Source organism: Oryzias latipes, chromosome 14, assembly GCF_053564925.1.
Source record: "Oryzias latipes strain Hd-rR chromosome 14, Olatipes_Hd-rR_3.1".
Classification (NCBI taxonomy): Eukaryota; Metazoa; Chordata; class Actinopteri; order Beloniformes; family Adrianichthyidae; genus Oryzias; species Oryzias latipes.
In genome coordinates, this window is record NC_136250.1 from 9,035,166 (window position 1) to 9,048,100 (window position 12,935).

General features: G+C 39.1%; 2 protein-coding genes across 3 annotated transcripts; one reads left to right on the forward strand and one right to left on the reverse strand.

Moving 5' to 3' along the window:
• The first annotated feature begins 1,463 nt into the window (after window positions 1–1,463).
• il12bb (interleukin 12B, b) lies at window positions 1,464–5,859 on the forward strand. The gene is made up of 9 exons (XM_004076147.5): window positions 1,464–1,640; window positions 1,851–1,944; window positions 2,026–2,127; window positions 2,194–2,376; window positions 3,959–4,064; window positions 4,191–4,360; window positions 4,784–4,944; window positions 5,030–5,148; window positions 5,226–5,859. Exons 2-9 carry the CDS (start codon window positions 1,851–1,853, stop codon window positions 5,251–5,253), a joined length of 963 nt encoding a protein of 320 aa, XP_004076195.1. The 5' UTR covers window positions 1,464–1,640; the 3' UTR covers window positions 5,254–5,859.
• Window positions 5,624–12,130, reverse strand: ublcp1 (ubiquitin-like domain containing CTD phosphatase 1). 2 transcript variants are annotated; one of them, XM_078930700.1, is made up of 11 exons: window positions 11,211–12,130; window positions 10,067–10,317; window positions 9,755–9,846; window positions 9,521–9,606; window positions 9,270–9,385; window positions 9,036–9,134; window positions 7,618–7,655; window positions 7,224–7,322; window positions 6,985–7,101; window positions 6,775–6,902; window positions 5,624–6,642 (listed from the first exon to the last, which is right to left on the reverse strand). In XM_078930700.1, exons 2-11 carry the CDS (start codon window positions 10,218–10,220, stop codon window positions 6,615–6,617), a joined length of 957 nt encoding a protein of 318 aa, XP_078786826.1. In that variant the 5' UTR covers window positions 10,221–10,317; window positions 11,211–12,130; the 3' UTR covers window positions 5,624–6,614. The 2 variants fall into 2 exon arrangements, with proteins under 2 accessions (XP_078786826.1, XP_004076194.1); XM_004076146.5 differs by lacking the exon at window positions 11,211–12,130 and adding an exon at window positions 10,847–11,003.
• Between the last annotated feature and the right edge of the window lie 805 nt (window positions 12,131–12,935).

Below are 12,935 nucleotides of genomic sequence, written 5' to 3' on the forward strand. Positions count from 1 at the left end.
GACTTTATAAGTTGATCTTTAACACTAAGCCAGCAAAACATCTTCTAGATCAACCCCCAGTTTAAAGTCCTGAATCTCATAAGAATAGAATCCGGAGACTTTTGTGGTCGCACAATTACAGAATAACTCCTTTTCCCTTCCTTTTTCCTACAACAACTTCATTTTTTTAAAGCAATCTCTTTCCAAGGAACAGAACAAGGTAAATTCCAGCATATGGTCCTAAATGGCAAACTTCTTTTTATATTTGGTCTGGAAATGCGAGTGCTGCAATCATACGTTTCCAAGCCAGCGATGTGATGAAGATGAAACTGCAACTGAACTTGTAACAGAGAAGTTGTCCAGAGACCAAGCTCCAAATATGAGGAAGTGGGAGATTTAATCACCTGCTTAGTGTTGGAAAGTCAAATGTTGTGCATGAGATAATGGTAGGGAAAAAAGGAAGTCAAAGTCTTACTCAGTCTGCAAAAGAGTCGGGGGGGGGGGGGGGGGATTCGGTTGATGAAGGAAACAGAGTCAGACGTGTTTCATGGCTTTTGCTTTCTTCACCTGACAAAAGTATTTTAAGAAAGAAAAAAAAGATGTGACTTCAAAACAGTTGTTTTTATGGTGCAGTTTTTTGGTTTGGGAAAAGGCCAATGACTGGCCTTTCTTCTCAGTGTAAACGACTTATAGTAAGTGAGCTTCAGTTAAGATCAGAGGTGAACCACAGACCATGCTCTCCTCGATCAATAGTCATCTGTTTCCTTTGTTCATCAGGTGCAAAGTTATCCCCCCCTAAACCAAGAATCTTTAAGCTTGAACATGTAGGTTATTTTTATCCATCAGACTAATCTCAAAGCTGTTATAGTGGTGGCTGGTATTTGTAAGGAAATTCCTTCATAATTGTGTGTGCAGGTAACTCCCTGTGTATTTTCTTTATGGCTTTTATTGCTTGTTGGGGGTGATATAGATTTTAAAAAAGCATACAAAAACTATTATAAAATGTAGGATAACTAAAAACACACACACACACACACATGTAGGTGCGATCCTGGAAACATCCCCACCAATGTACCTGTTGTACACAATGTGGTATGTCATGCGCGTGCGCACATCTGCATTTTGGTTTGGCAGTTTCTGTCGGTTTATTTGGATTATTTTCCTACAGCGTACACTGTGGTTACGAAATAATACAACGTCACATAAATTATATAGTTGGTTGAAATTGGAATTTTTTTTTTTTTTTACTTTTTCATATTTTTTTTTATTCCTTCCCCTTTATTTTGTTTTTTGTGTGGAAGTCGACGTCATTTTCCATGTGACTAAAACAATGTATCAGCTTGCACATTTTGTTTGCCTTTCGCTTAATTTCGTATAATTTCGCCAGGGTTCGTTGTTCCTTCCATTGTCCTTTGATATTTGCCAGCGACTCTCGCCTTCTCGCACCATTTAGGACTCCTGAGCACAAACAAACGCGCACGCGCACCTTTAGTAATTCCGTTTTACGATGGAGGGGTTTTCTGCTTTTGGGCAATATAAATACTGCTGCGGCTGGCTGAAGGCAGACAGACAACACACATCACATGCAACCAACAGGTTTGACACTTTTCTGTTAGAAGATCTGCTTCCAGGTGTGGAAACCTAAGAATCACCAACTCAAGGTAAGACTGCCTACATTTACTATCTAGAGGGGAGAACTTTTTTTATTTTCAAACATAACTTCAAAATGATTCTTAAAATGTGTGAAGTATTTAAGACTTTGTTAATATATGAAATTAGTATTGTGAACCAGATTTTGAAATATTTAAATGTTATATTTTGTCCATCATTTCTGTTTGTCTAATTTTTATTGTTCTTTTTATTTATCACAGATGCAAGTATTGCTTCTCATATCTCTGAGTGTTGCCATATGTTGGGCCAGTTCTGATTCTCATCAAGAAAACGTGGAGACCCTGACGGATAACGGTATCGCCCCTCTCTGTTCCTATTTTACGCATTTTGCCCACTATTAATCACATCTGTGCTAATAGATTGTTTTTATTACAGTCGTGGTCCTGAGGGTCCCTCATGATCACGGCATCGTGTCCAGAGTCCCTCTGACCTGTGGACAAGCAAATGACAACAAGCCAATTTTTTGGAGAAAAAATGGTAATCCATCTGGCTTTGCCAATTTCTCTGAAACCATGGCAACACTGAACTGAATCTGTGTCTCAGGAGAGGAGTTTATGCCGCCTCTGGAGGGCAACCAGGTAACAGTCATGGTGAAGGAGATGGATGGAGGAAACTACACTTGTCACCTGGGTCCAAGCAAAGAGTACCTTAACCACACAGTGATCCTGGTCCAACTAGATCCAGACAACAGGACTGTCATATTGGAAAAGAAGTCCCCAGAAGAAGGTGAGATAAGAGACATTGAATTTTTTGATTTGATTTGATATGAAATGGTTTATTTCAAGCAATCAAATAAGAATAATACACAAAAACAATACAATCATCGGTTATACAATCATACAATGATGTATCAAACTGAGGATAATTAGACATAAAATTAAATATTGCTTGAAAGGGAGTGGAAGGAAGCGAACTTAAATAATCTCCCCCGTTATACCGTAACCATTTTATTACAGTATTTATCATTATCCGGTTCATAACTTTTATCAGACAGAATTAAGAATTCTTCCGTATCAATAAAGCACATAACAAAGATGAATTACTTAATTCATTCATCAATCTTCTTAACCCTTTATTCCCTTTCGGGGTCACGGGGTTGCAGGAGCCTATCCCGGCCACTTGGGCGTAGGCAAGGGATACCCTGGACTGGTCGCCAGTCTGTCGCAGGGTAGAATTACTCAATTATTATGTAAAAATAACTATTTTAGAAATCAACATGGCAAATGCCAATTAGTTATTCAAAATATATGCAGATTATGTTACTTATAAAAGTCATTATATGATTAAAAAATAATACTATATCGGTAAAATAGACATAACACTGTTTCAAAAATCTTCATAGCAATAAATGCTCAAGTATCAAAATTAAAATATGCGCAAAATCACATTAGGAAAAATCATGAATCAATTTTTAAAGTAATATCATTAGAAATCAATCAATTTAACAATTTTCAATAATTGATTAAGCATTATTATTTATTTATGTATTTATTTTTTTAATAAGGTAATGCTGTGAAAATAAAATAAGATAAAAAAGGGTCCATATTCTGTCAAATGACGAAAGTCTGTATTCCGTCTTCTGCTGATTAACAGCTGTTCTTCTGGGTTTAAACAGAGTTTATAGTTCTCTTCGATGTTATGTCTGCAGACATTAGATTAGGGTCCTTTTCCTTCTTCAACTGATATCAGCAGCGTTTTCTGCAGGTCAGAACTTTGCTGTAAATCTGGTGGTTAAGAATAAAGAGGGTGGAAGAGAAAGGTTGGAGATCAAAGAAGATATAAGGAAAGAAAACCGATAAAGATTTGCCCTTTTTTTAAAGTACCGGTATCAGATGGGGCAACTTTCATTAGAGAAGACATGCAGTAGATGTCACTGAATCGTTGTGATAAGAATGATGGAGGGAGTGGGATTATTCAGTGGGCAGAGGTTTATCAAACAAGAGGACTGATGGAATGAACAGAAATAGGTCAACAAGAAGGTGATATAAAGGAAAGTAGTCGATGTGAATGAAGCTTGTGTAAAAAAAAAAATCAAAATGTTTAATTGCATTTCTTTTCTTTTTAACAAGAAGAAAAAAAGAAATCTTCCTTTTTTGTAAAAGTAAACTTGTAAAGAGAAGTTGATGGTATTATGGTGTCCAGCTTCTTGTTTTTTCCTCAGCTTGATTCTAACAGGGTGAGTCATGCCTTTACTTTTGTTAAGCAGTAGGAATTTTGAACAGATTGTTCTGAAGTCCTACACGAAGAGCTCAGAAGCAATAAAAGGAAGTAGAAGAGTCCAGGTAACTGACGTGTTGAATCCTTCCAGATCATATCCACTGCTCAGCACCAAACTACAAAGGCTCCTTTCACTGCACCTGGAAAAAAACAAAGTACAGGTCCCACGCCTCTGTGCTCCTGGTTAAGGCAGAACGGTGAGGAAATCCTTCCGTTTTTGTCACCTTAAACCCCCCCAGTGGGTTTTAAGTCTGCCTTGCAGGTGAAATTGAAGCCAAGGAGTCGAGGCGTTGTCATCTAACACGTCTTTCTCCAAATTGCAGATATTTGGACAGCATCCCCTGTGTGCTGGATGCTGATGGGTTGGGCGTTCACTGTCAGGATGCTGCCTGCCCTTACAAAGAAGAGCAGTACCGCATCTCCCTCACTGTTTACATCCACAGCTATGCTCTCCTGGAGGCCTACACCAAGTCCTTCTACCTCAGAGAGATTGGTACACTTTGTTCAATTATTAGTTCTATTATTCTATTATTATTATTATATAAATTAGGCCTGCACAATGGCAAATTTATCGTTATCGCGAAATCAAGCTGTGCAATACGTTAATCGCAAAAACAGCATAAAATGGTTACCTTACATGTGCTAAAACAATCTTATGGCAGATTTTAGGTATTTAATGAATCAAATACTTCCTTTAATGCATTTGACCACTCAGACGGAACCCTTTTATGTTAGATGCTCGCAAGTTATGTAGACTAGGGTCCTTTAGAGTATAATTTAAGGTATGTTGACTCTTATTTAAACTGTTGCACTGAAATTCCTCATATCGTGCAGCCCTAATATAGATAGATGTATATCCATTCTTGTTTGTGGCTCTTATACTTTGTCTATCTGATTCTTCTCCTGATGACTCCAGTAAGACCAGCAAAACTCCCCAACCTGCGCATTTCCCAGGGCAAGAATTTCAGTTGGGACTATCCGGAGTCCTGGGAGAAGCCCTGCACCTTCTTCGGTCTCCAGTTCCAGATCAAAGTTGTCCCGAGTGGGCATTCCTGCCACAGTGGCGAATTTATTATGGTAAAAAAAAAAAATAATAGAAAGACTTTACACACATAAGCTGACTCCTGGTAGCTCGTTTGTAACAAGTCCCATCCTTTTTCAGAATAACACAACCGAACAGACAAGTTATGAGATTAACTTCAAACCCAAGAAGTATATTTTCTGTGTACGCGCTCAGGACAAGCACACCCACGGCCCGTGGAGCCAGTGGAGTCAGTGCACGTAAGTGGATTGAAATATCATTCTCAAGTAAAAATGCTCCAAAATATGGTCATCTGATGTTTATCTTTTTTTTGCAGAGTGAACAAACGTGAAGTGAAGTGCTAACTTCTGTCACTGAACAAGAAGGAACGCTGAAGGCTTCTGTCAAATTCTTTTTTTTTATATTTCTTAAGCCATTCACAAAAATACATTTACACACATGTACAGTATTTATTTTTTAATTTTGTACATTTAATTATTGTGCATCTTTTACGTTTTCCTGCACGTTATTTCAAACATTACAATTTTAACATTTTACAATAGTTGACATTATCTGCATATATGACACTGATAGGAGTTTTGCATTTACTATCTCACATGTATATTGAGTAATTTGGTGTATTTATGATATTAATAATCGCTAAAAGGTGTAAAAATGTGTCTGCTTGTTCCTACTGACCAGCCGGTACAATAAAATAAAGAGTAGAGACAGGCGTTTACAAAAAAGCATTTTATTGCAAATGTACAGGTGGATGTCAAAAAGACAAAGAAAATCATTGGCAGATTAGAAGATCATCTCATGAATTAATCAGGATCTTATTTTTCTGCAACATCTGGAAATCTCAGGCAAGAATCCTTCCCTACTTCGTCTACGTCCCAAGAAAACTTGAAATTGTTTGATATTCATCTCCCATCTTGACCTTTTTAAATAAAGAAAAATGGAAAAACCAACATTTTTTGTTCTTTGATTATCACAACCACAACTAACTTATAAAAAAAAAATAAACGAAAAACTGAACAAATACACAGTAACACTCTACTGGCAACTCTTCCAACTGTGCCCATGTACTATTTGTATAGAACACGTCCTCACGCCTGCATTCAAGTAAAAAAACATTTACTACAGTTTGCTGTTTGATGGAAGCATTGAAGTGAAACTTGAGTTAAAAGAAGCAGATTTCAGTCTTAAGTTAGTTCAGGAATTATTGCTCAGTGCTGCGTGTCCAACTGCATGTTGCAGTAACAGTTTTGTATTTGATGCAACTTATTTTTTTAATATAATACTTTGGGAAACACAATATATATATATATATATATTTTCACTGCTTTAAATCAATAATCCAGAAAAAAGAAGATGCTTTCAGTCTGCTGCATAAAAAGAAATGCCGGTTGGATTATTTTAGTGAAGCAGCAGGGCATGGTGGTCAAACTAAAACATGTTTTGGTTTTTTCTTTTAACATCAATTCAAAGATATTCTGGAAGACTCGATGTCACATGCTTTCTGGTCATCTAAGGCTTTATTAGAGTCCTGTTTTATATTTTTATCCTTTCAAAATCTGTTGTCACAGCCACTTCAATAAATGTTCAAAAAACTCCTTTAAAATGTGTTTACATTGTGAAAGCCAAACCAAGATGAGTCTGTTCTTCGTGTTTCAGCTGAAAGAGCATTTGGTTCCAGGTGTTTGTGGGTAATGCGGTCCTTTCTTCAGTGCCGCTGCCTCTTCGATAAGTACCTACACAAACACATTGCTTTTTTTTTTAAACTTCAGATAAAATTCTGTAAAAATTGAATACATTTCTGAACTCTATAGTTGCTTGCCCTACTATTTCTAAAAAAAACAAACAAACAGACTTTGCATACGTACTTCTCCCAGTGCTTGTGATTGAGCCCGCTGAAATCATCGAGCTTGGCGATTTCTTTGAGGTACTGAGCCAGTTTGTACAGCTCCTTGTCCTTCTCTCTGTTGAGGTGAGCCTTCATAAAGGGTCGGATCTGAAACACAATCGCGGCTTTCAACCAAACCTGGCAGCAATGGCAACAGTCCTGATCGTGATGGGTTGAGAGCTGGTGGTACCTTCAGTCCGTTCTGCGGGTTCATGAGAAAGTTTCTACCAATGTCATCGATCATGATGGTGTTTTTTCTGCTGTAAAACTCGTCGTATTTTCCCCATATCACACCCAAAGGCTTAACCTGCAGACGTGCACGCCAAGAAAACAACAACAAAAATGTATGTGCTGACGAATCAACTATAAACAATAAAACCAAAATGCATGCAGCTGTTCTCAGCAGGACAGTAAATGTTGGGACCCCACCTCCACCACTCCACGTTTTGGGGTGTGTACTGTGATCATGGCTGCACTGTCCAGCATAAACGTGATCTTGTAGTTAGGGTTGACTGTCACTCCCAGCTCCTATGCATAAGTGCAGAAAAATACACAGCAGTGTTACATTCAAACCAACCACTCCTCAGCATTGCAAGCTCAACACTGCCACCTTTTGGACAAACAAGGTAAAGCATCACAGGGAAAGGTTGGACATCTTTCTTTATCTTATGGGTTTAGATAAGTAAGAGAAATCAGAAAAACTAAATTAAAAAGTTTACATTTCTAAAGGCCTTAGCAAAAAAAAGGGGGCAAACTGCTGGACTTAGCCAATGGGATTAAAAAATAAACTTAATAGAATAAAAAATGAAATTGTAATACTTGCTTTCATTTTGGCATCTATCCACTTCATACTTGTAGCAGCTGAAAATTTAAAAATAAGTAAAATAAATAAATGTACAACCATCCCACTGTTTATTTCCCTTTTCTTTTATTACATCGCTGATACATTTTTTTTCATTCAATGTGCAGTAGGGTGGTCCTTAAAAGTGGAAGTTGGAAATTCTAAGCTCCAACCCATGAAGATGGTTGGATTAGCTGAGAAAACTCTCCTTTTGAATTTTTGTCCCAATTGGACAATATTTACCCCTCCCTCAGTGACCTTGAAGTTTTCCCCTTCGGCCCCTATGGGTCCACATTGTCAAGGAATAAAAACATCATAATTCAAATTAGAGTTAGAATGAAAGTTTTAACATCAGAACTGATCTCAAACAATGTAATCTACAATTCTACATGTATGAAAAAGAACAAATATCAATGATGATGAAAATTGTAAACATTCAAAACATCCATTATATAACCGAGTATGCTTGTATTCCTGTTTGTTCTAAATGTGAAAAAAAACTCTTAAAAAGTCGATATGGTAAATGGTAAATGGCGTATACTTATATAGCGCCTTTCTTCCTACAAGGACAAAGCGCTTTACAGTCACAGACCCATTCACCCAGTCACACACACATTCACTCACACATTCACACACTGGTGGTCGCTCCGCTGCCAAACACAGGCGCCCGCCTACCACCAGAGGCAAGGTGGGGTTCAGTGTCTTGCCCAAGGACACTTCGACTCATGGGTGTGCAAGGCGGGAATCGAACCTGCAACCTTACGATCATGGGACGACCGCCCTACCGCTGCACCACGGCCGCCCCAACCCATGAAGATAGATTGGATATTCCATATCCAATCTACAGTCTCTGTCCCAAATATTTGTTAGTGTTCACTTTGAGACTGCTAAGCCCATCTATTGGCAGCCACCTTAGTTCTCCTTAGTCTTCTGCTGACGCACCATACCAGTCTCATTGAGGGAGGGGTAAATGTTGTTGGAATTGGAAAAAAATGTACAAGGAGAGTTTATTCAGCTATTCCAACAAATTTCCGGGGTTGGAGCTGAAAAAATATTAATTTAAAAATGTAGCCATCTGGAAGGACCACCCTAATGTGCATTAAGAGAAGCAGAAGAAATAAAGCCTCACTAAAGATAGTACTTAGTAATCTTAAAGTATTTTTTTTCCTTTGTTCTGGACCCCAAGATTACTCTTGATCAGCCCAGAGTGTCAAATATCCAACTGCCTCTGCCCTTCTGCTGCTTCCTACCAGTGGGACACACCTGATCCAGGTGATCAGCAAAGGGGCACGGATCACTGGGGGACCCCCTGGATTGAAATATCTTAATCGGACCAAAAGTATCTTGGAACAACCAGTATTTTCCAACATTTGTTTAAGAATAATGGAGAAATGACATACACCAGATGACAATATCATAATCCTCGTAGGCAGATGTTAGAAGCTCGTGCAGATACGGTCTCATCAGCTCCTGGCCCGTTTCTGCACAGGATTTGTGATCTAAACACACAAAGTGTTGAAGTTCAGACAAGCGGCTCGTCGGTTCACATGCAGCAGTTGTTGTTATGCAGAGAATTCTGATAATACTTGCAAACACGGGCGCGCACAGAGAAAAACAAGAAGATCCAAACTCACCAAACAGTGTGTAGTCCACATCCAGCACCAACAGCCTCTTTCCTTTTCTGGGAGGGCTCAGCTCTTCCACTTTATAGTCTTTTACTCTACGAGCAATTTTAGCCAAATTCTCCTCTCTAAAAGCAACAAAGTTATTATTATACTCACTCGCTAACATGATTTTTTTCCCCTTAACTCAAAATTTGAGAGTAAAATTTTAAAATCCAAACAAAAAAGCCTTAAATAAAATCAAAACAATAACAATTTCTCACCTGTTCTCCACTTCAATAAATTCCTCCTCAATATCAAAATCATTTACCACGTCGTCGTTCTCTGGGGGAGGAGCTAAAACCTCCTCCTTCACAAAAAAAAAAAAACATGGACAAAAAAAGAGGCATCACCTATGCTGTTTTCTAAAAAGATGCATCACCTAACCGACTATTAAGACAATGGATCAGCTCCACAAGTTTCTTCTAAACATTTTCACCCACAGAACGTTCACTTACCAGGCTCTCCTCTCTGGTTCCCATCATCATGATTTTGGTGTTGGGCTTCAGTTTCAGAGAACCCAGCTTCATCTCATCCTCTGCAGGTTTACCTGGAGGCAGAAACATCAGTGGCTTTAAAGCACCGTTAAAAAGAACTTAAAGTAATAAGTCAATGTTGTTGATAATGATGTTGGATCGTCAAAGTGTAGAAATGTGAATCAAATAAATTGCATTTATATACAAATCATATAAAATGACAGCCCAAATAAGGTTGCAGCATCCTGTAACACCTCAGTATTCAGTGTGATTGGCAAAGTCTGGCTTTCTCACCTTTGACTTTGAGTCCCAGCAGCTTTTGTCTCTCTGGCAGCACCCCGGTCAGCGTCTTAATGGACTGTTTCAGGTCCATGACAGTGTCCTCCTCAGACAGAGAACTGATGGAATACTCCTGTCCTCCCCACTTGATGATCACCGATATCGACATGCCTCAGTGCAGACTCTGCATTTACATCCAGCTGATGTTGGGTGTGCAAACCTTTGTGCACACCTTTATTCCAAGCAACAGCAAAACCAACATGCACCTGGCAGAGAGATTGAAAAAGGGAGTCAGGATACAAACACTGCAGTTAACGGTAGTCCTAAGAATCCAAAAGGCATCAATTGACTCTAATTTCCATGCATTATGTTTAAATTGAATTTTATTTGTGGTTGGAGTGCCTAAACCATGTAGATTAGATCATTTCATTGTGTAATATTTAAGATGGGACAGGATGAAGAAATAATAACCTACATTTTTAGCTTAACTAGTAAACTACATGATTTGATTTATGATCCACTGATGTGGTTCTCGTTCTGTCAGAGAAAAAGCTGCACAGAGTTTCCACACGCACAAAATAGCTTAACAGATGCCATCTTTGTTGGGTTGTACCACTACCAAACTTGGGACAATACGTTACTGTCGCATATTTTAAAAATGTTCAATGACAAAACAAAGAACACAGTTTGATAGCGTGGAATGGCTAACCCTGACTAGCAACAATCATGTACGCATGGTGCCGAACTAACTAGATATAAATAATGTCGTCACCTTCTCGGTTAGCGCTTTCTTACCTGTTAGGAAAGCTAACATAAAAAAGTGGAGACACACTGACAACTGTAAAATGACAAAGTAAGGGAAGAAATGAATGAAGACAACAGTTCAGCTTTACTCATCCACGGGCGCACACCGTGGTTTTCTTTGCGAATTTAACCTTTCCGGAAGTGACGTAGGATAGGGGATTTGTTACCATAGAAACCATTCCGGGGCAGATTAAAACGAGAGTTTGATCGCGTTTATTAACCACATTTTCCCCCATTCAAAAAATAGAATAAAATAAAAATAAGAACAGTTTTTTTTCTCAAGGCTTTATGAAGGTATGTTGTATTTAAAATAAAAGTAAAAATCTCTTCTCACCCTCTGTAAATGGTTACTCACCCAAGCTCTGGTCCTCTGTCAGATGCCAAGGAGTTTAAGGTTCCTGTACATTGAAGTCCCACATGATCTCTGCTGTCGTTCTACCAAATTTGGAGGTGCTTCCCACTTTAGTATCCACACACATGTTCCTGTACAATACTCCAGGCACTTGGTTGCAACACTCTATGCATGTGTTCCCTGCCAGTCTAAAGTTATGTGCTGGCATCTCTTTGCACACCCTATACCTTGTCTGGTGTATCAGATCTAGACCTCTATCACTCTGGTGCTCAGGGTTTGCTCCTGTCCTGCCAGGATGAGTAGGTACTTCTGTGCTGTCCAGTAGACCAGCCCCCTCTAGCCATTAATAGGACGTCTTGATGTCAGCCACCTCAGTTATGTTCTGGTGGTAAATTCTATAAAGGGGCTTGTCCTCTCATGATGATCTGTCCTCTGTCAGTTGAGCTAATGTACTTGATGTATTCATGGATCCTAGATGTTTCATCCTGGATAGTGCCTTCCATACTCACTAGCCCTGGGTCCTTTTCTGTGGCTAGCGTATAGTCCCAAAGTGCTGTAATTGCGATGGAACCCTCCACGTATCGCAAGGAGCTTTTGTGTTTTAACGTATGTGGTCCACATATCTTCCTTTGGTCACCTTTTTATTCTTGCAGGGTATCTGATCACTGCCAGTGTATAACTATTTATTGCCCGAGTATTGTTCTTCCCATTGAGCCGGTATTGTATTACTTGTTAGAGGTATTTGGCTGTAATGGCTTTCCTTGTTCCAAGTTGCCATTTGCCTGTGGAATTCCAAGGTGCTTGTAACTGTCCTCAATATCCGCCATTGTTCTTTTTGTGAGCGAGACCCCTTCCATGTGGACTACCTTGTCTCTCTGTGTAAGCGTCCGACTCCATTTTTCAACCCCCAATGACATCCCAGTGTTACTACTGTAGATCCTGGTGGTGTGGATCCACTCACTCTAAGCATCTAGCTTGATATATTCCATGTATAGGAAGAGAGTTATAATGGCCCCATTCCTAAATCAGCATCTGTAGCTAATATTTTGGATTATTTGGTTTAGGGGGTTCAGACCTATGCAGAACAGCAGTGGGGACAGAGGAAACCCATATGCCACATCTGATGGACAGTCATGGAAGTGGCTTGCCATTGGCTTCAAATGAGGATTTCATTGAATTTGATACAAAAGATCTTATAGTCCTGTTGATGTTGTACAGCTCCAAGCATTCAGTGACCTATGTATGTGACATTGTGCTATAGTCTTACTTTTTATCATTGTGCTGTGACCACCAGTCTTGAGAAACTGGTTGGTCAACCAGGAGTTGGTGTTTGGCTCTTCTGGTATCTCTACCAATCCCTTTCTGTGCTTTACTCATTTATTGATTCATTTGCCTATTCAACATGGTTGCAATGATGCATGTCATGATTTTCCATGTTTTGGAGAGACAAGTTATTGGGTGGTAATTGGATGGGACTGAACCCTTTGAGAGATCCGTCAGGATCATAATTGTTTGTCCTTCAGGTTGAGTCCTATCTCTCAGCAGCTAGTTAATTTGTGCTGTATCTCTCAGCAGCTAGTTAATTTGTGCTGCAAGGCGCACATGGAGTGCAGTGAGTTTCTTTAGCCAGTAGGGGTGTATCATGTCTAGGACTGGTACTGTTCGGTTTTTCATACCTGAGGTTCTTGCTTGGATGACTGTCACTGGTCACATTTTGTTAAAGGGCCT